The 23,037-nt window shown below is 46.9% G+C and overlaps 2 protein-coding genes across 3 annotated transcripts; one reads left to right on the top strand and one right to left on the bottom strand.

Annotated features, from left to right (window-relative positions):
• Positions 1–607: 607 nt before the first annotated feature.
• LOC146295090 (uncharacterized) lies at positions 608–12,342 on the top strand. The gene is made up of 27 exons (XM_084695953.1): positions 608–644; positions 3,105–3,140; positions 3,448–3,510; positions 3,684–3,734; positions 4,560–4,589; positions 4,774–4,830; positions 5,212–5,265; positions 5,481–5,525; positions 5,621–5,665; positions 5,760–5,801; positions 5,975–6,013; positions 6,237–6,308; positions 6,970–7,047; positions 7,306–7,341; positions 7,456–7,506; positions 7,601–7,633; positions 7,756–7,794; positions 8,603–8,656; positions 8,882–8,923; positions 9,062–9,106; positions 9,226–9,258; positions 9,600–9,644; positions 9,741–9,905; positions 10,719–10,751; positions 11,016–11,051; positions 11,283–11,327; positions 12,092–12,342. The coding sequence occupies exons 1-27, from the start codon at positions 608–610 to the stop codon at positions 12,124–12,126; spliced, it is 1,341 nt and encodes a 446-aa protein (XP_084552079.1). The 3' UTR covers positions 12,127–12,342.
• A 344-nt stretch (positions 12,343–12,686) lies between these two features.
• On the bottom strand, positions 12,687–22,963 carry hsf1 (heat shock transcription factor 1). 2 transcript variants are annotated; one of them, XM_084695770.1, is made up of 14 exons: positions 22,540–22,963; positions 21,341–21,449; positions 18,987–19,123; positions 17,970–18,094; positions 17,733–17,808; positions 17,556–17,617; positions 17,240–17,336; positions 16,656–16,792; positions 16,254–16,466; positions 15,717–15,797; positions 15,253–15,358; positions 14,976–15,032; positions 14,613–14,670; positions 12,687–14,226 (listed from the first exon to the last, which is right to left on the bottom strand). In XM_084695770.1, the coding sequence occupies exons 1-14, from the start codon at positions 22,663–22,665 to the stop codon at positions 14,027–14,029; spliced, it is 1,584 nt and encodes a 527-aa protein (XP_084551896.1). In that variant the 5' UTR covers positions 22,666–22,963; the 3' UTR covers positions 12,687–14,026. The 2 variants fall into 2 exon arrangements, with proteins under 2 accessions (XP_084551896.1, XP_084551897.1); XM_084695771.1 differs by lacking the exon at positions 15,717–15,797.
• Between the last annotated feature and the right edge of the window lie 74 nt (positions 22,964–23,037).

The following is a 23,037-nucleotide window of genomic DNA, read 5'->3' as shown; positions in this document are numbered from 1 at the left end:
TGCTTTACTAAACCTACTGCATCAACATGCTAGACCTGCAGCATTACCCAACTGCTCCTAGCATTATCATACTAGACTTGTATCATTCCCAAACTTGGCCTGTAGCATTACCATACTAGACTTGCAGCAATATCTTACTATACTTGAAGCGTCACCATTGTAGACTTGCTCTTAGCATTTCCTTCCTTGACTTTCCCCTAACAATAGCTTACCAGACCTGCTCCTAGCATTTTGTTACTAGACACGCTTCTAGACTTGTGTCCTTACCAAACTAGATCATACTGGATCTGCAGCTTTATCATACTAGATCTGCCACATACCCACACTAGACCTACTCCACAGCACTATCCAGTTATATGTGTAGCATTAGTTAACTAGACCAGTAGGACTGCCCTTTTATATCTGCTCCTGGTGTAACGGCTCACGCACAGAGGTACATCCAGATGCAGACACAGGAGGTAGCTTCCAAGAACAATAGGGTTTATTTAAGGCAGAGATAAGTCAGGGACAGGCAGGTTATTTGGTGCACAGGCTGGCGGTGAAGGTACAATCGGGTACAATCGGGTATCAGGTAGAGTAGTCTTAGTCCAGTCTAATCGAGGTCAAAATGCGGGAGATCAGAGCACAAGGCAGGAACAGAACAGGTAACAGGTAGACAGGAACGCTCGGTAGAAACACACAAGACGAACTGGCACAGGACACACAACCCAACTGACTAAACACCCTACTAACGAGCAGACGAGACACACCTGGAGGGGGCGGGGCCAAACAGAACAGGTGAACACACATACAGGATGTGACACCTGGCATTTTCACACTAGACCTGCAGCATTACTGATCATTCCTGCAGGTCTAGTATGATGATTCTGTAGGTCTACTATGATAATTCTGCAGGTCTAGTATGATGGTGCTGTGGGTCCTACTAGACCTGCTTCTAACATTATCATAGTAGTAGACCTGCAGCATCGTCAAATTAGACCTTCTTAATATCACTTGTAATAGGATGCCTAATCCTAACCTGTTAACAGTGGAATGGAACATCAGACTAAAGCAATATGGACAAAAATCTATTTATTCCGTTTATTAATGTCCTTTTCTTTTCAGATGATGATGACTCCAAGAGTCAGGATAAACATATGGGTGAGAGGTTAACAACATACCACCAATGAAGAGAACAGCAATGACCTTGTGTTTAAATCTGTCAGTCTAAACAGATGACTCTGTGAGTGATTGGGGTCAGAGGCCAAACTGAAATGTCTGAAGGATAGATCTTTAAAGTTAAATAACGAGCATGCATGTTTTAATTCGACTTGAATGTCTTGAATGACGTAACAGTAACGGGTTTCAAAGACAAACAGCTTAAGACGGACATAAACATTAAATAGTATTTTATAAAACCAAACGAAACAGCACATACTCTCTATGAAGTAGAACCCCACTGCATAAAGTCCGTTTGTTGGTAAAAACCAGTTGAAGCCTCACTGCTCTCCTAGTGACATGGGTGTGCAGGTATGGAAGTAGGCCTAATCTTCCCTCCAGCGGGCTGAATGAAGGGCTTTATAGATAAATCTCAGAAGACTCTCGTCTCCCCTGCAGGAGCTGCATCACAGACGAGCACAGCATCAAAGGGCCTGGGTAAGATGACCCTAATCCCCTCTCCGCCAGGAGATCGCTCGCTGCTTTACACCAGAGCCCATCTGATTGGTTTACACCCGAGCCGATCAGATTGGTTTACACCAGAGCACGTCTGATTTGGTTTACGCCAGGACGGATCTGACTGGTTTACCCCAGAGCACATCTGATTGGTTTACGCCAGAGCACATCTGATTGGTTTACGCCAGAGCACATCTGATTGGTTTACGCCAGAACAGAGGGGGGCTGTGTGTGCATCTCTGTGTTTGTGGGTATGTGTGTGTGTGTGGGGGTGTAAATAAATGTGTGCGGGGGGGCGGGGGGGTATGTGTGAATGTGTGTGTGTAGAGGGAGGGGGGGGGGGTAGTATGTTAATGTGTAAGGTCCAAGATGACCTCAAACTAAAAGCTGTTTCCTTCCAGGCATCAGTGCTCTGCCGGACTCCTCCGCCCAGGGCCAAGCTCTTAACGGTAACTCTCTCAAGCATACGCCTGCACACATAGACACCTACACACGCCTGCACACATATACACCTACACACACCTGTACACATATACACCTACACACGCCTGCACACATAGACACCTACACACGCCTGCACACATAGACACCTACACACGCCTGCACACATATACACCTCCACTCACACACACACCTGTACACATATACACCAACACACCTGTACACATATACACCTCCACTCACACACACACCTGTACAGCTGTACATCCACACGGCTCTTCTCTCCTCTGAGCCCTGTCGGCTCAGTCTGTGATCACCGGGGCTCTGATTTGCCCAATGGGAAGCGGGGAACCCCTCAGAGTGGTCCTGGTCCACAGAGGGCTGGGAGGCCTTCACTCTCTGGTGCAGCCACAATACCCCACCACAAGAAGAAAGCCAGCATAGAACTAGGCCATACGATTGACCACCTACACAACTGTACGGCTGCAGACCGATATACTCACACTGCTACACACCTGTACACTCACACATCTACAGTATATACCTAGATACATGTACACCCATACACGTACACACCAGTATAACCAGAACACCTGTTAGAATACTTCCCTCGGGTAACCAGCAGCATGGATGTGCTAGCCTGTCTGCTGGCTCTGGATGTGAGTCTAAACCAGGTGCAGCATGTGCTCCCTGCGATCAGTGGCAAAACTCTGCTATGAACTTGGGGGTAACAATTATATGACATTTTCTCAAGAGCAATTCCTGAGGGGGACACCAAATGACCGCCGTAACATACGTACGGCCAGTAAAAAAGCACCATTGTGTCCATAATCAGTAAAGCGCTTTCATTGCGTATTATGAATATGATAGAAATTACATAGTTATGTTTACAGTGATTTATTGGGGGGGGACAAATCATGTTTTTCCCAGGATGGGGGGGGTCGTGTTCCCCCGGGATTTCCGATGTCAGTGTGCTTGAGTGAGACCTCATGATGTGTTCTCTGTCGTAGCTTCCAGCAGCATCTCCACGTCACAAGGGATCAACGGTAAGAACCACACACCAACTAAAGTATACCATACTGCACTAAACATGTTCAGTACCATGTACCGAATACTGCCATAGACATGTCATTGATCATATAACGTTAATCTTAATAAAGCAGTATTCCTAAAATATTATGAATGTGCCTTTAAATCTCAAGGCAACCATCCAAGCCAAATTCTAACTTTTTTTTCAACCAAATTGAATCCGAAGAACATTGGATTATGAATGTGCATGTAAACATGCTCAGTGTCTTGTTCGTGTGCGCTCTGACTCCTGAGTCATGAATCTGACTCACTCTTTGGATTTAGGAGGGGTGGAGGAGGGTCCTCCTGGTGACGGAAGTCTCCACGATGCATCCTCTTTTTCCCAAGGTAACGCTTCAGCCAGACCCACCCCTCTCCTCCTCTTCACATCCTCCTCCTGTTCCTCTGCTCACCACCTCCTGCCCCTCCTCTCCTCCCCCTATCGTCTTTCCCTCCCTCCTCCCCTCCTGCCTCTCCTTTCGGATGTTCCTCCTCTCAGATGAGTGTTTGTGTGATTTCAGAGTCTGTTGGTGCACCAGGACAGCCAGGGTCCTCCTTGTACTCCATGTCTGGTACCAGTTCTGTTCTGCACCCCTGCACCACGACACCCAGCGGTCTATGTACCTCCACTAATCACTGATCCACCGTCATGTAGTCCATACCTCATTGTACATGTGACCAAACTGTGCTCCAGATGACCACACGTTCACATGTCACCCTATGCATCTTCTTCTGACCCGAACCCTCTAAACCAGGAAGCCATATTTGAACCCAAACCCTGCACATTCAGGTGTGCTGCATTCTCTCAGCACACACCAGAGGGCAGCATCTCTAGAAACCAGGGTGAACTTGTTGAGGTTGTGTTTCGTAGAACTGTTGTGAGGTTGTGTGTCATGATGTCATCAGTAGGTGCCGAGGGACATGGCAGTTCTTCATCTCAGCTGCAGGCTCCAGGTAAGAGCCATGCCGTTCAGGACCAACCCTAAACCCCAACCCTGTATGGGGCTAGCCCAAACCCAGCAGAACATGGTTTTAGCATGTCCTTCCTACTGCTACATAGCACAGAGGCCAGGTCTGATCCTACATGACTGTCTCCTTAGGAACAGAGGGAGGACACGCAGACACCACGTCTCACGGTACGAGACCACGGAACTCCACACCCACCTCTCACTCACTCTCTCCTAACCCTAACCCGCCCCTAACCCACCCCTCACTCATTCACCTCTAACCCTAACCCACCCCTAACCCACCTCTAACCCGCCCCCTGCAGCTGCTGTTGCTTTACACTGGACACAGTAAGGCAGATGCACAATGCCCCTGTCAAGGTAGCTTAGTCATGTCATGATATGACAGGTTAAATTGCATAAATGATTAATGCTTTTCTGCTGTTTCTTCAGGTTCAGAGGCACCTGAGATGGAGTTCAACGGTAACACTGCAGACAACAAATACCCCCCACATTTTGTAACCAATCAACAATCGCTAACATTTATCGAATTACGGCTCCATTCCACCTTTTCTGTGAGCTGTTGGTTGTAATGTGACTGAGGAGATCTACCATCCATTATTAATGACTCGTTAGTAACAGCCAATAGATTTCACAGGATAACTTTCTTTCTCAGGTAATGGTCACAAGCTGCTGAATGGAGCCCTTGAGAATGGCCATTCAGGTGAGCAAACAGGAAGCAGGGTATGACAGGATGGAGGATGAGGGCATGGGGCTGGGGGGAGAAGGCAGGAAGAAGGGAAGAGAGGATGAAGAGAAGATGAGGGCAGGGGGAGAAGAAGAGGAGGAGTGGAGGAAGAGGAGAGGAAGAAGAGAGGGTGGGAGGAGAAGAGGAGGAAGGAAGGAAGGTAGGAAGGAAGGAAGGAAGGAAGGAAGGAAGGAAGGAAGGAAGGAAGGAAGGATGAGGGCGGGAGGTAGAGGGGAGGAGAAAGAGAAGACAGAAGGAAGCGAGGAGGAGAGGACTAGGGCAGAAAAAGAAACCTAGCCCCCATGGCGTGATCAGGGAGGCAGCAGTGTTTCTGAAGTCCAACTGCTTGTGTCTCAGCCTTAGGCACGGACCCGTTCACTGATGGAACCGCTCACACAGACTCCACAGCAGGTAGGTCTCGTCTCATATGAGAGAAAAGATGATCACTAATTCCGTTGACAGCATGAGACAGATTGCATCGTATAGCTTTGTGGTAGGGTCCAACACTGCAGATTTAAAGGTTGCAGGTTCAAATCCCTGTTGCTTTGGATAAAAGCTAGATGAAATCATTTGATCATTTATTGCCTTGACACCTGTAAACGTTTTGTGTTGGTTCTTTTGTCCAGGTGCTCTTGAGCCGTTTGGTACCGATTCTCACCTGGACTATACAGGTGAGTGTCCAGGTGAGGGTGCTATTGTTTTTCCAGTTCAGGTACGATCCGTTCTGTGTCCATGATCACGTCACTCAGCTCATGCTTTTCCCCAGGCATCATAGATGAATCCAGTCATGACTTCCTCATTGGGTTGATGGGTGAGTTCATCTCAATATCTCCTCTCAAGGCATGTTGTGGTCATGGTTGTGTTTATGGTTGTGCTTATGGTTGTGGTCATGGCTGTGTTTGTAGGTGGAGTTGATCCCTTCGGTCCAGACATTCACATTGACACAGGTACAGTCACTCAAAGTGGATAAGATAGCTTCATGAACACTCATGCACCTCTCATCAGTGTTCCCTCCCACTATTAGAACCCAGAACTGATGAATGATTCCCGTGATTGATTCAAACTTTTGTGAAGTTAGCCCTGTTAAGCTGTAGATGTCTAATGCTCCTTGCTCTGCCAGCAGAACACACAGGACTATTACCACACTTTGATTCCACAGGTAGGTGTCCTCAGCCTGACCTCAAACCCCCAGCCCCCAGCCCCTTACCCCAGCCCCTAAACTCCAGCCCCTAATCCCAGCACCTAACCCCAGCCTCTAACCTTCAGCCCCTAGCCTCATTCCCTAATCCCCTAACCCCTAACACTGTTCCCAGTCCATCATGCAGCATGTTCAAATTCCCTTAGACCATGTTGATATTCTCCCTCTCATCTCTCTCCTCGAGGTGTGGATCTGGACCCGGAGGCAGATCTGGATCTGCTGTCCAGTAGGAGCCCAGTTCCAGATCCCCATCCAGGTACTGAATGCTGGTGTTCTAGCTCACTAATTAGCAGGTGCCAGTTCTTCTGCCAGGTACCAGTAATCCCACCAGGTACCATTTATCTTATTAGGTATCAGTTATCCTACTGGGTACCAGTTATCCTACTAGGTACCAATTATCTTACTAGGTAGCAATTATCCGACCTGTACAATATTATTATATTAAACTGAAATATTAGGGTTATGGTATCTCTCATACATTGTATATGAAGAGTTCCCTGGAATGCATGCAAAAAAACATGATGTAGGGTGATAAATACAAAATGAGATATATGTTTTTGCTAAATAACCCCTCAGATCATTTGTAACCTACAGTTCTGAAATTTATTTAAATTTTTAAGTAATTCTTTTGCAATACTTCCATGGAATAAAATGTATTCCTAAAAATAATAAGGTGAACAGTGTGAGTTGAACTGATTTAACAGGGTGGGACACGTCAAATTTTGAGTTCAATGTCATTTATAAAGGGAATTCTGTATGAAATGTACGTACTCACTGTGTCATAAATAAGAATATTTTTTGTAAGGGCTTCCTGTGTTTTGTCGGCCCTCCACTTTTGACGTGAATCCTCCGCAGTTTTACGAATGAAACCACTGCTCTTCTCACAGGACACCACCTGGACCTTCCTGACCAATCAGAACTTGACCACTCATCTCCAGGCTCCTCCCTCGACCATGCTGTCTCAGGCTCAGACGACCCTCCAGTAGCAGACACAGGTCAGTCGGACCTGGCATGAAAGCTTACCTTTTTTAGCTACTTCAGGGGTATTCTAGAAACTGCAACACAGGCTTGTTGAAATCAACAAAGACTAACTGACATCTAGGCAGGCTATTTAAAGTCGAGGCAGGATAGATGAGGTTGAGGCAGGATAGTTGACACACTAGTGTACTAGCAAAGACTGTGGACTACAGTCTTTTGGCTCTACGCGTCAATGACATGATGTAAAAGTGCATTGTCATCATGCATTCCTATAGGCATGGGAGATTACGCTGGCCACATAGATGCTCCAGGTAAGTCTAAAAACGTCCCAGTATCTGGCGCCTGGGAACCGTTTCTGCCACTGAATGTTCATAGAATGTTCATAGGACGTTTATAACAACCTCACCCTCAGTTTTGGTCTACAGACGCAGCAGCTGTGATATCACTTCCAGATCATTTGCATATAGATTACCCAGGTAAGATCATACACACATGTAGGATACCACATGAAACATCAGAACAATTCCTCCATCCAGCACCAGTTATAAACGCATTCCCCTGTCCGTCCAGATGTCTCCAGCATAGACTCAGCTGATTCTAATGGTAAGGTGTGAGTTAACTGTGGGCCAAACATCCTATGCCATTGCTGTACATGTAATATCAGCATTAAAACAGGTGGATTGAAATAAATAGCATGTTTTCACGGGTATATTTGTATGTTGCAGGGAATGGTCGACAGAGTCTGGTTATAGACACCCATGGAGGTACGGAACATCCTGCATTAGTGACAGCTCCATCACGCATCCTACTTTAGTGACTGCACTTTAGCGACATACAGTATGCTACATCAGTGACAGCACTGAAGCATTATATCCTGCATTAGTGACAGCTCAATGTAGAAATCTTTCTTATATCTGGTTCCTAGGAGACCACCATGTTGAGGATCATATCCACATCACGGGGACCATCGCAGGTAGGAATGGATCTCCAGACAGGATCTCTAGACTAGTACTCCAGACAGGATCTCTAGACTAGTACTCCAGACAGGATCTCTAGACTAGTACTCCAGACAGGATCTCTAGACTAGTACTCCAGACAGGATCTCTAGACTAGTACTCCAGACAGGATCTCTAGACTAGTACTCCAGACAGGATCTCTAGACTAGTACTCCAGACAGGATCTCTAGACTAGTACTCCAGACAGGATCTCTAGACTAGTACTCCAGACAGGATCTCAACACTAGTACTCCAGACAGGATCTCTAGACTAGTACTCTAGACAGGATCTCTAGACTAGTACTCCAGACAGGATCTCTAGACTAGTACTCCAGACAGGATCTCTAGACTAGTACTCCAGACAGGATCTCAACACTAGTACTCCAGACAGGATCTCTAAACTAGTACTACACTAGATCACACTAGATTTTGCACAAGCACCAGGGGAAAGGTATAGAATTATTCTAGTGATAAAAGCTAAAGGGATAGATTAATATCATCCCGGCACACTTTCCACTTTCTACTCGGTCGTAACTGTCTGTTGATGTTGGCTAACTGCCGTTTCTTCACATGTTCAGCCACTGTCCTGGTAGATGGTGTGGACGATGTCCACGCCCCCACGCCTGCCCCAGGTACAGGCCTCGCTTCTCTCCTTTTCCGCACCTCTATGACAGAGTCACAACCCTAACCCTTTCCAGCCTCCCCACGTTGTGAAGCGTATAGACCTTCTTTGGCGTTGCATGGTCGCAAGAGTTCGCGTCAAAACTCGTTTTAATCTTCTGTTCCGCACTCTCTCTCTTTGTTTTGTCTCTTCCCTTCGTCCTCCCTGCCCCCCCCCCCCTCCCCCCCATGTATAGTGCTGGCAGACGTCCACAGTTCTGCTGCCTCGATCGCTCCAGGTTGGTTCAGCACTGCCCCCTCTCTCTGATTCCCTCCTCACTACCCAGTTCCACCCCCCCCCCACCCCCCCCGGTCCCTATTTGACCATCCCTCTACATCCATTTCCACCAATCTAACATCTCCAGTGTTTGTCCCAGGGGCTGATGATGTCACAGTGACCAGTGGACTTCTGAACTTTACAGGTCAGTCAGGTCTTGATGAAGTCTCCTTCCCCCTCACCCCCTCACCCCCTCCCAAAGGTTGAATAGTACGTTTGCTTGGGAATCTGTTCTGTGGTCATTTTTGTTTTTCATCTCCGCAGAATCTGAGTTTGGATTAGGACATAATGTCACAGGTACACCTGCTAATAAAGAGAGTCAGAATGACCGTAATAGTGACTTGGTTTATGACTGTAATAATGACTATAATCATAACTGTAATAATGACTATAATCATAACTGTAATAATGACTGGGATTGTGACTTACCTGATGGGTATTGTAATGATTATGATTCATTACATGATGATTGCATTATCACGATTGATAACGATTGCTGGAAATTCTTATCATGATTGATGGGGTCTGTGGGGGCTGTGATGATGACTACAATGAGTCTGGGATAATGACTGTGATGGTACTGTGATAAGATCTTTGATGATGACTAAAATATGGGACTTGCACTGTCTGACTTGTAGGAGCTGGAGATTTTCACATTGTTGTCGACCACACAGAGTCATCAGGTGAGTAGAACCTGTGGCCCTCTATGAATACATAATCATAACCATTGAATACATTATCTTAACATTATATTATTGTGATGGCCTGTGATGTCACAGTTACAGGGGTTCCGAGCAACACTTTTCCCCAGACTGATGCTGTAGGCACTCACACAGCAACAGACACGGCAACAGACATGGCAACAGGCACGGCAACAGATACGGCAACAGACATGGCAACAGGCACAACAACAGACACGACAACAGACATGGCAACAGACAAAGGTGCTGACTACAAACCCTGTTCTGTTTACTACTGACCCTAACTCTGGTCTGTTCACTACTGACCCTAACTCTGGTCTGTTCAATACTGACCCTAACTCTGGTCTGTTCACTACTGACCCTAACTCTGGTCTGTTTACTACTGACCCTAACTCTGGTCTGTTCACTACTGACCCTAACTCTGGTCTGTTCACTACTGACCCTAACTCTGGTCTGTTCACTACTGACCCTAACTCTGGTCTGTTCACTACTGACCCTAACTCTGGTCTGTTCACTACTGACCCTACCTCTGGTCTGTTCACTACTGACCCTAACTCTGGTCTGTTCACTACTGACCCTAACTCTGGTCTGTTCACTACTGACCCTAACTCTGGTCTGTTCACTACTGACCCTAACTCTGGTCTGTTCACTACTGACCCTAACTCTGGTCTGTTCACTACTGACCCTACCTCTGGTCTGTTCACTACTGACCCTAACTCTGGTCTGTTCACTACTGACCCTAACTCTGGTCTGTTCACTACTGACCCTAACTCTGGTCTGTTCACTACTGACCCTAACTCTGGTCTGTTTACTACTGACCCTAACTCTGGTCTGTTCACTACTGACCCTAACTCTGGTCTGTTCACTACTGACCCTAACTCTGGTCTGTTCACTACTGACCCTAACTCTGGTCTGTTCACTACTGACCCTAACTCTGGTCTGTTCACTACTGACCCTAACTCTGGTCTGTTCACTACTGACCCTAACTCTGGTCTGTTCACTACTGATCAGATTGTCATCAGCTCTCTGAGAGTCCCTCTCTGTTTTCTGTTGCAGGAACGGCAGACCCACAAGCTGCCCGTGGTTCCAGTGAGTCTCCTCCAGACCAGGCCCATAGTTACAGAGAGCAGTGTGTGTCAGGACAGACTGGGTGGCTAGGTCGTGGCATTATTGAGTTGTCCTGTTTGTGATGGGGTTGTTAGACAGGAGTTAGTTGGATCACGTTTTCCTGTGTTGGCGATGAGGTTTGTAAGGGGGGTTAAGGTGTGTGTGTGTATATGTCTCTGTGCGTGTGTATGTTTATGTGTGTGTATGTGTGTCTGTGTGTTAACATCATGTGTCTGTTTCACTCAGGTCAGCCTGCTGGAACAGAACAGTCACAGCTGGCTGGTAAGCTTCATGAGAGTCCTAGTTAGTCAACAATAAACACTCACACACGTTCACTTACACACACCCATTCACACACACACACACCTACCAGACGGCTCTGGGAGCAGGCTGGTGAGGCTGTAGGTGGTTCCTTGGGGAACAGAGGTGGTTCCTTGTGGAACAGAGGTGGTTCCTCGGGGAACAGATGCTCAAGGGTTCTTCTCTTCTCTCGGTTTTGTTTGTTCTCTCCAGTTCCAGCAGCTGAACAGTACAACACATCTGGTCAGGGTCCTGAAGGTAGGCGTCTTCACCTACACAATGCTACATACAGTCCTGCTACACAGTTACATATACAGTCCTGCTACACACCCAGCCTTGCTACACACAGTTACATATACAGTCCTGCTACACACCCAGCCTTGCTACACACAGTTACATATACAGTCCTGCTACACACCCAGCCCTGCTACACACAGTTACATATACAGTCCTGCTACACACCCAGCCCTGCTACACACAGTTACATATACAGTCCTGCTACACACCCAGCCCTGCTACACACAGTTACATATACAGTCCTGCTACACACCCAGCCCTGCTACACAGTGCAAAACACTGTTACACACAGTCCTGCTACATATTGTACACAGCGTCCTGCTATATACAGGAACATGTACACTGTCTGAGGTAAGATGAGGTCACCTGTTCAAACAGGAAGTTCCGTAGGTTTCATACAGGAAAGGTTTAATGCGAAAAATGTGGTAGATTGTGACTGATGTATTTAGTGTTTAGTATTAGCAGCTCAAGGGAGTCCTCATGCTGCTTCAGCAGAATCATGGTTCTTCTTGTGACCTTGCAGTCAGGAAGGGCTTCTTCCAGGGATTCTTGATTTTCTGCTACTGATTCTTGATGTTCTCTACACGTACATGTATGTCACTTTGGAGAAAAGCTTCCTCCAAATGAATAAAATGTCAAATGTGATATCCGTGTAGACATCTAGCTCTACCCGCCTACCAGCCGAGCCTCCCTGAGTTCTCTGATATTGTCTGATGCTCCTGAAGGTGCAGAAGATGTGGAACTGGAGGATACCTGCTGACTTCCACATGAAGCCCAGGGTGCACTTCCTGCGTTATCGTTTCCAATGCACGGACCAATCAGCACAGCAGCCTCCCAGTGACCCCACCCACCAGCAATAGTCCTCTGTGTCTGTGTGTTTGTTTGAACTATTTAAACTTAAATATGACACTGTAAATTCAATTTCTACACATGTTTATAACTCCCTTTCTATGTCCCTGTGCAAAAAGACGATGTGAGAAACTTGTTTCAGATGAGAGTCCCAATGAAAGGATTTTTTCCCTCCCTCTAAAAACTTTTGTACAAAACTCAAATTTAATTCATCTTTGTGGTTTGTTATATTCTAAAGTACTGTATTTCCATATTTAGAGAATGTGAGAAATATGCAACTTCAGTGTCAGAATTGTACATTTCTAAATGTATGTCAGCGTAAACATTAAAAGTAACTTCTATTTTGAACATCAAACTCTTTCTTGCTCCGTCTTATTCTAACTCTTCTCAGTTTAATGACAACTTTGTGTATAAAACTCCCACCCAAGTCCCCGTGTCTCTTCAATGCTTAACGAAAGACTCAGGCATTGGTTTTATTTCAAAACAGTCATGTTTATTTGAAACATACCCTTCACAAAATATAGTTCTCATGCGCAGTTAGCAAATCTCAGGTTATGCCAGTCATTGGTTATGGTCAAAGTACTCAACTGTCCATTTTGGTACATGCAGACCCACCACATCCCTGTCTGCACCAGTAACTACACTCCAGTACACACACTGGGACTAGACTCCACCCCCGAGGGACGAGGGCTATGGACAAGGACCAGGGTTGTGAACAGTTATGGACTAGGGATATGGACCAGGGTTGTGAACAGTTATGGACTAGGGATATGGACCAGGGTTGTGAACAGTTATGGACTAGGCATATGGACAAGTGACCAGAACTACGATATTTACTGGGGCTAGGGATATGGACTAAGGATGTGGAGTTGGGAAGTGGACTAGGGCGGGTGATTGAGACAGACGAAACAGAAGGAGCAGAAGGTGGAGACCAACATCTGGAACTGTTGAAATGTTCAACGTGACAGAAGGCCCGTCTACACGACTATGATCCATCTACTGACAATAGGTGGGAAGAAATTAATATTCCTCACAAATCAATACTCTGCATAAGTGTACGCTATTTATATTATTGCAAAATAAATACTTCGATGGTCAAGCAGAACAGTGTGTCCATGAATACCTGTGAGGACCTACATACAGAGACCCAGTGGATCCCATACAGATGTGGATCCCATAGAGACCCAGTGGATCTTATAGAGACCCAGTGGATCCTATAGAGACCCAGTGGATCCTATAGAGACCCAGTGGATCTTATAGAGACCCAGTGGATCCCAGAGAGAGAGACATGGATATGCAAACATGAACAAATGCCAAACCCACAGTGAATCTAACATGCAGCACAAAGAATATAGAATGTTGTAAAAGAACTACTCTTTTAAAAGAACCCAATAATCCAAACAAGCAGGACAGACACTAAGAGAGGAGAGGAATTTGACAGAAAGAAGAGAAACAAAATCACAAGGATTGATCCTTGTGAAACAAAAGAGGGAAAACAAAATCGGGTAAATTCTGGAGTCTAAATCTGTCGTCTATCCTGCCTTGGTGCTCTGTGAACCACGCCTTGAACTGGACACTGCCTGGGGTATTGTGGGTAAAGACTGCATCAGGCCAGTGGCATTGTGGGTAAAGACTGCATCAGGCCCGGGGCATTGTGGATAGAGACTGTAGGGATTTCAACCAGCTGACTGCAATTCTGCTCAAGAACTTGAGGACATTTCCCCGGTTGGACATGGCTGTATAAAACAGAGACATCCCTATTTAAAATCAGCGCAGCGAGAGTCTCTGGGCAACAGGATGCAGAGGAGCGTCTAGGAGAGTCCAGGCTGGGGGGGTGAGGGCGCCTGGAAGTCGGAGGAGAGCAGGGAGAAAGTGGGGTCGTCAGGGATGTAGTAGGAGTCTCCCTCCAGCTGCAGCAGGGAGGGCAGGTCCCCCACACTGTTCTCGGGCTCCGGGTCGCCTTGCTCCGGCAGCACCAGCGGCGAGGCTGTGTACTGCACCAGCTGCTTTCCTGCACACACATGTCGTGATGCGGCCTCCACTCTCACAGGGTCACAGGTGTGACCGGGCACATGTATGTGTCATGTGGCATGTTTGCGTATTGGTAGTAGAGCGTATGGTGTGCGTGAAGGGAGATGTGTGTGTGTGGGTGGTGTGTGAAGGAAGGTATGTGTGTGTGTGGTGTGTAACGGAAGGCGTGTGGTGTTTGAAGGAAGGTGTGTGTGGGTGGTGTGTGAAGGAAGGTGTGTGTGTGTGTGTGTGTGTGTGTGTGTGTGGTGTGTGAAGGAAGGTGCGTGTGTGTGGTGTGTGAAGGAAGGTGTGTGTGTGTGTGTGTGTGGTGTGTGAAGGAAGGTGTGTGTGTGTGTGGTGTGTGAAGGGAAGTGTCTGGGCGCTAACCTGAGTCCTCGCCAGGCTCCCCGACCCTGGAAGGCTCAGGTGACAGCAGGTCCCGAATCTGAAACACACAAGTGGGACTGTGATACACACACAGGGCTAGGAAGCATTAGCTAGATGGCTAAATTAGCAAGATTAGCATGTGTGCTAAAGGGCTAGGCAAGGTTAGCTAAAGGGGTGGGCAGGGTGAGCAAGAAAGCTAGTCAGGGTTAGCAGGTGCACTAAACTGCTAGGTAGGGTTAGCTATAAAGCTAGGCAGGGTTAGCATGTCCGCTAAAGAGCTAGGTAGGTTTAGCTAGAGGGCGTGGCTGGGCAGGGCTAGCTAGCTAAAGAGCCAGGTAGTGTTTGCTGGGAGGACTAACTTACACTGTCCAGGCTTGTGTCCAGGTCAAAGTCACTGTTGGGCATGGGTGAGCTGAAAAACTGAAACAACCCATCAAGAAAACATTACATTGACATTCATCCACTCAGAAGAAGCATTCATTGAAATTGTCAGAATACTACGTGAAGAACTGCAGAAAGGATCACAGTGCAACGGGACAAACACTCAAACACAGTTTACATCGCCCCCCCCCCCCCCCACCCAGCACAGCACCCGCCCATCCAGGACAGCAGCCCACAGACTAAGTAGGTGAGACGTTACTTCAAATAAAGGGGAGGATTCAAAGTTGATGTTCTGAGCATTGAGGATGGTCTGGAGGTTCTCCAAGCCGTTGTCGATGCTGTCCAAGTGTTCGTTTAGCTCGAGCCTGCAAGACAGTGAGACCGGGATTACACCTGGGGTGAAGTTAGACCTGGGGGGGTGGGGGTCATACCTGGGGGGTATGGAGGTGTAGAAATAGAACCAACACACATCTGCCCTGTTTACGAAGCGCGTTTGCTGTAGTCGGCATAAACCACTGTCCCAATACAAACACTGAACAGTATTCCAAAAAGGGTGAAACTACAACCAGGTGAACATCCTAACGGTTGGCTGATGACAGTGGTGGGGATTCGGGGTTTACGGTAATAGTGGGGCTGTCGCTGTACGGGGTCTAAGGTGTGGTGTGTCTATAGGGTGTGTTTGATACAGTGTCTAGGGTGTGGCGGGCCAGCTGACATGCTAACCCCAGATGATGCCTGAGCTGTGGAGACGAGGTGGAGGAGGGGCTGGGGATGAGGAGGGAAACATCTGACACCTGGGCAGAACTGAAACATAGAAGCACAACAACTAGACGGTAGACCTAGACAGAATAGACACTGTCCCAGCTAGAACTAGACAGAATAGACACTGCTGTCCCAGCTAGAACTACACAGAATAGACACTGCTGTCCCAGCTAGAACTAGACAGAATAGACACTGCTGTCCCAGCTAGAACTACACAGAATAGACACTGCTGTCCCAGCTAGAACAAGACAGAAAAAAAACTAGACAGAAAGCCGCATATAAAAGTCTGCGAATGCTAAATATACCCGAGAAGGATAACTCACATAACTGGGGTAAACTGGTTAAAAACTCTGGTTGTACTGTAACTGAGGTTCAAGAGGCAACCTAGTTGGCCCGTCCCTGGATTCACACCTGCCTGTGTCCATCTGGGTGCTATTGGACAAGTGTGCATGTGCATGTGTGTAGTTGGAGCAGGGTTAGAGGGGGTAGGACGCTCACTTGTCAATACAGGCGACACTGAGACACGGCTGATCTGTGTGGGCGGGGTTAGGGGCAGGGGCGGGGCCGGGCTCGCTCTCCTGCAGGATGGAGTTGATGAAGGTTGTGGGAGAAAGGGGCGTGTCTGCTGAAAGCCCCGCCTGGGTAGAACATGGCTCCTCCCCCTCGGGGCTGGATGGCTCCTCCTTGACTAGCACCCGCGGGCTGGTGGAACTGAACGCATAACAACCAGGGTTATATAGGATTAACCAGGGGCAGGGTTAGGGTTAACACACCAGGGATAACACACAGGTTAACAGGCTCTCGGGCTATGACTCGACTGCGCCCACACGTGGATACTGAGTGTTACAAAAGAGTGACATGAATGAAGCTTGTTTATTGTGTGGTGGTCAAGGCACTAACCTGTCCTCCAGCCAATCGCTGTTGTCCTCCACAGGGCTGGGCGTGGCCTGGTCAGTGATGTCAGAGATGATGGGGCCGGACTTTAGAGGAGCTTCTGTCTGGAACAGGTTCACAGCGCTGAAAGCACTGTTCGGCGCCTACACACGAGCACATGTTATTGTCCATTATCTGAACAAACACAAATAGATTATGCTGTATGATGTCATGGTATGCTGTGCTAAGTTTGGCTCCAGGACTCCCAGATAGAACCTCATGCTAAGCCAAGCTAAACTAGGCTCCAGGACTCAGAACACTGCTATGCAAAGCTATGCACCAGGACTCATTGAGAACCCTATGCTAAGATAGGCTAAGCTCCAAGACTGAGAGAATATGATGCTATGCTAAGATAGGCTAGGCTCCAGGACTGAGAGAATACCATGCTATGCTAAGACAGGCTAGGCTCCAGGACTGAGAGAATACCATGCTATGGTAAGACAGGCTAGGCTCCAGGACTGAGAGAATACCATGCTATGCTAAGACAGGCTAGGCTCCAGGACTGAGAGAATACCATGCTATGCTAAGACGGGCTAGGCTCCAGGACTCACAGAGATGACTGGGGAGGCCTCCAGGGGCTCCAGAGAGTACTGCCGGCTGAACTTGGGTAAGGAGTGGGCGGAGCTGCTGTCGTTCAGCATCAGTGGTCTGCAGCGGGGACAGCAGTGACACAAGACCACGTAAGCAGGTCCAGTCATCATAACCTCACATCCTCCAACCCCCCCCCCCTCCTCCTCTCAACAACATAGCAGGTAAAATTGTTCGATACCCTTCCCCACTGCAACTCTAGTCAAGGGGACACTCCACACGAACGGTGCACTTCGATTAGGATAAATGCTACATCATAAAGATGCTAATGTCACGTACATCTTCCTCTTCATCCCCAGCACTCTGTTGGACTGAACCAAGGTCACCAGGAACTGGATCAGCTGTGGACGGGGACGGGGTGAAACGGGATGAGAGTGCGAGACAGGCTTACAGGGTGAGACCCTGGTTACCACAATATATGTGTGTGCGTGTGTGTGGGGGTGGGAGTGTGTTTACCTTGTTAACGACTTTCTGCTGGTGGGTGTGTTTCTGCCTTAGACTGGCCACTTCCCTCCACAGGGCTTCGTTCTCACTGTGCGCGCACACACACACACACACACACACACACACACGCACACGCACGCATTGGGCAAACACATTTTAAACATGCATAAGTGTGTGTGGCATGTGAGTTAATTGTTGTTGGTGTATGCATGTGTGTGTGTGTGTGTGTGTGTGTGTGTGTCCCCTCACTGTTTCATGGCAATGATCTTGGAGTCGATGTTTTCCTGCTTGCCCCTCATGTGCTGCACGTCAGTCAGGATCTTGGACACGTCGTCCGTGCTGATCTTCAGGTCCTCCTGCTTCAGACTGGACACCTGGGAGACCACAGGGCACGTTTAGCACGTAGCGTACACACACACACACACACACACACACACACACAAGCATGGATCCTGAAGGAGCAGTCGGGCCCTGCTTGTCAAAGATTCTGGCCTGGCCAGATTATACATTCAGATTACCAGATCCTCAAGGATTTAATCCCCAGATGGTAGACCATGCTGGCTCCAGATTAGCTATCCCGACATGATGTCCCCTCAGACACAGAGAGAAGGAAGGAAGAGCCTCGACAGAAGAAAGCACAGCAACAGACAGAGAGTGGACAGAAGACAGACAAAAACAAACAAAGGGGAACAGAGAGCGAGAGGGAGAGACAGGAACAAACAAGAGACGGCAAAACAGAGAGAGACAGTAACAGAGAGAGAGACAGAGTAACAGAGAGAGAGACAGAGTAACGGAGAGAGAGACAGAGTAACGGAGAGAGAGACAGAGTAACGGAGAGAGAGACAGAGTAACGGAGAGAGAGACAGAGTAACAGAGAGAGAGACAGAGTAACAGAGAGAGAGACAGAGTAACGGAGAGAGAGACAGAGTAACAGAGAGAGAGACAGAGTAACAGAGAGAGAGACAGAGTAACAGAGAGAGAGACAGAGTAACAGAGAGAGAGACAGAGTAACAGAGAGAGAGACAGAGTAACAGAGAGAGAGACAGAGTAACAGAGAGAGAGACAGAGAAACAGAGAGAGAGGAGAGAAACAGAGAGTAACAGAGAGGGAGACAGGGAAACAGAGAGAGACAGAGAAACAGAGAGAGACAGAGAAACAGAGAGAGACAGAGAAACAGAGTAACAGAGAGAGAGAGAGAGACAGAAACAGAGAGACACTGAACAAGCGTATCTGTCAGGCAGACTGGTCAAGAACAGTGGACTGTACGTTTGTGACTTTGCGTTTGATGTTCTCCAGCAGGTGCTCCTGTCCCCGGAGGAAGTCTGGGTGCTGGAACTCTGTGTCGTCCCTCTCCGGCTTCAGCAGGCCGCCGTGCTCGATGTGCACCACCTTCCGGAAGCCGTCTGGACAGAGACAAACAGGGGGGAACTGGGACTTAGAATCCAACTCGTCTCTACAATTCCAACGATATGTTATGCGACCGCCTTTTATTCAAATTGACTCGATGTACTGTGGGGGATGCAGACCTGCGATCTCTTGATTTGTATTCACGTGCTCTAGCCTACCACGAGGCTATACCTAGTTCTAGCTAGTCCCTAGGGGTCAACTCCAGTACATGGCACAATTATATTAACACAGTCATGTTCCATTACAAAACACTACACACTTCCGTTCCATGAGGGGGGGGGGGGGGGGGTGTACGTCAGTGTCGTTGAGCTACCAGAGGGGGGAGGAGCTATAGGAAGGGGAAGGAAAGTGATAGCTGTTTGGTATAGGCTGTCACTGTACAAGTCAGAGGCGTCCTTTCTGAAATGTTGCTCCGGAGGACAGATCAATGTCGCCACGACTTTGTACCTTTATGCTGTCTACATGGGGCTACATCAGTAACCACTGTTAACTTATTACTGATGTGATTATACGATAGCACAAAGGAGACCACTCTTATGGCAGTTTTTTTCACTTGTGACAAAGAGATGATGGAATAGAACAGGTACAGGGAATGTCCCTGTACTTACTGTAAGTCGCTCTGGATAAGAGCGTGTGCTAAATGTCTAAATGGAAAAACAGAAAACTATCTGATTGCGTCTGAAAATGGCTGACTTTTGGCCATGTCACTGTTTGAGATGACACTGTGTTTTCATTAGACTACAAAAGTGTTAAGAGGCAGCTTTTATTTAAAGGGGTGGTTGACGTTGTTTTGGGGGAGTATTTCACAGTGTTCCTTAAGGTCTCCGAACAAGGTATGTAACATTGGTTGGGTTGAAAATGGCCCGGGTGCTGTTCTATGATAGATCTGATAGATCCTCTGAAATTTACCCAGGAAAAAACACTAGCTTTTCTCTTTTTATGGTATGCTCATTAATATTTAGATAAGCTGCGGGCTGATTGGTTGGTTTTCAACGAGTGAAGCTGGGGAGCAAAAACGCAACTGCTCAGAGCAAATGAATGATTGAGTGTCGACCTTTGCTGGGATCTACTCATAGACAATCAGCAGCCATGCCTGTCAAATGTTTGGCTCCTTGGGAAGTCTATGAGTGTTAACCGTCCCTGTACAGGCTGGAACACAGCATTTACAACCGTGGTCCATTTTCGATATCCTTGTTATAATTCAAAACATTTTTCTTTGTAATTCCTTAGAAGTAGCCTACACAAAGCAGCACGCAGCTAAACTAGTATTGGAGATCTACGCTACCTCGGGTTGGTCTGGATGTAAATTTTGGGGCGTGAAAAAAATACAGACCAGAGCCAAAACAGGAGGGCCACCGGACTGACGTCAGTCCGGTGGCTTTGTTGAAAAGCTACCGTTTTACAGACAATTTTTTTCATTTTGAGTTTGCATAGGGAAGAGGTGTCAACAGACTTTGAGGTTGACTGTATGTTCATTTTACCCACCAAACTGTTGTTATTCAACTATGACAGGGTAAAATCGGTTTTGTAATCAATGACTCCTTTAATAATAAGCTTGTACTTTGTTAAACCTGATAGGTAAATTCATGTTTGTTTTCTTTTGTTAATCCTTGTTTTGTTCAAATCAAAACCAAATAAATCATACTTATTGGGTGTGCTTGCCTTCGGCAAGAACACAACCTTTGTTCTCTCACATATATATTATTATTTTTTCTTTTTCCACCCAAGGATCCCTAAATATTTGATTTTCTTGATTTTCCCATAAATAAATGTCAAGCTTGTTTACGTTTTTGGGGGCATATTTTCAGTTAGCAGATGGTACTGTTTAATCGCGATTCCATCTGAAAAATACTGCTGGTCACAACGTTGTTAGAATAGCTTGTTTCATAATAAACGGACACATCTGCAACCGACGCAAGAAAACACACCCTACAATTTCCCCAGAAATTGTACCCTCTCTAGTTTCCTTTGTAGTTTCAGTGTATTTTAATTTTTTATTTATTTAGGCCATGTTGCCCAATCCAACAGGAGGGGTGAGGATACAGGTGAAGGGAGGACAGGAGGGTTGAGGACAAACGAAGGGTGAGGAGGACACGAAGGGTGAGGACAAATGAAGGGTGAGGAGGACACGAAGGGTGAGGACAAATGAAGGGTGAGGAGGACACGAAGGGTGAGGACGACACGGGGGAGAACAGGAGGGGGAGGATACTCACACATGTTGAGCTGGCGGACGAAGCTAGCCATGTTGTTGTGTTTGAAGAACTTCGGCAGAACCTCTTTGGAGAAGCGGCCCTGATCGAACACGTGGAAACTATTTCCATTCTGGGACAAAATAACAATACATTTGATTAGCAGATGATTTTATCCAAAGCAAATACAATACAAATAGAAAGTACAGCAGAAAGTCAAGAATCAGAAGTGCATCAGTTCCAACAATATTTCAGTGGTCAGAGTCAAAGAACGGTCTGAGTTTGATTTTTGTTCTGAGAAGTGAGACAGCATGCCCATCAAGCTCTGGTCAAATCAAGTCTTATTTTAGAGACCTTTTACAAACAACGTCACAGATGCCTACAGATCAGAACCCAAACCAACTTAATACCTCAAACCCATAGCAGCGACACTCTGCTGTTGCCAGGTCTCACACAACGGTCGATTAACACTCAAGCTAACATTCCGATAAAGTTAGACTCTACCCTCTTCTCCCGTCATCCTGTGACGCATCTTGCTGCAAGAGTTGTTCCTACGTAGCGAGCCTGTGAATAATTATTTCCAGTAGTTAAGCTGAAGTTGGTTTGTTGTATTTACTTCCGCACATGTACATATTTAATTGTATTTCTTTATTTAATCACACCGTGTCCCCATATTACCATGTTAACTATTTACATTTTACGCTCGGTACATCTTTGTAACCCCCCTCAAAAATAACAGTTAGCTACAACAACGCATTCCCATACAGCAGCTGGTTATTTAAGATTCAAGAACGTCTGAAATCAACAGTCAAACAGCTGCTTCAAGTGTGTTAAACATACGTTTTAGTCCATTAGCTAGTTGGGGTTAGATAATTTGGCAATCCCAAACTCCCAAGTCCTTCAATCCGTTAACGCAGACTAAATACAATACTATAGCTGTCTGGTTACTACTAGCCTAGCTAACTTGCGAACCAGTTCGGCTAACTTGAGTCCACTGTAGCACAGGCTACCTTGAGCTTAACAACGATCTAGCTAGAGCTAATTAGGGAAACTAACTATATCATATCGTTAGCTAAACTAATAGCTGGAAGTGCAACCTCACTACCTCACACTAACATTAAACTGTATGCTACACAGTGTTGGATAATATTGATAAATACCATCTTTTTTGGGCAGGCTAGCTAACCTCGTAGCTTTGCCAGTACACACTCGTAGTAACTTACAGGGCTCCAGCAGATGAGTGGATCGGCGTCCGGATCTTCAACTAAAGTCCACAGCTTGGTGAGGAAAGCTGGTACGTTACTGCCGCTGACTACAACACCGCCAGACCCGCCACCGTGGAACTCCATCACAACACAGTAAAAAAAATGCTTGCTAAGTTTACAGCTAGCTAACGAGCTAGGAGACTCCAAAAATAGCCACCGACACAAGGGGGGGCGCTCGAAAGAAAAACAAAGCCTAAACGAGCGTAATATTATTGACAGCGCAGTTTAAGCTGTAACCTCGACATAGGCGGTTACAGAGTTTCACGGAATCCAAATATTCAAAACTGTAGCGTATAAGTCCGGGAGTGGGACCTTCTATGGTCGATAACTGTAAGAGATGGAAATTTCCATCCAAACTACATGTCTCCCAAGTACGAACTGCGTAAATAATGCCCATTGCACAGGCGCCTGGTTGTTGTCGCATGTGTGTGACATCATCAACAAAAACTTAGCAGA

The sequence above is a fragment of the Hypomesus nipponensis genome, chromosome 4, assembly GCF_054491055.1.
Source record: "Hypomesus nipponensis isolate SF chromosome 4, ASM5449105v1, whole genome shotgun sequence".
Taxonomy (NCBI): domain Eukaryota; kingdom Metazoa; phylum Chordata; class Actinopteri; order Osmeriformes; family Osmeridae; genus Hypomesus; species Hypomesus nipponensis.
The sequence above is the reverse complement of the archived record's forward strand: the minus strand, read 5'-3'. Positions and strand labels throughout refer to the sequence as shown.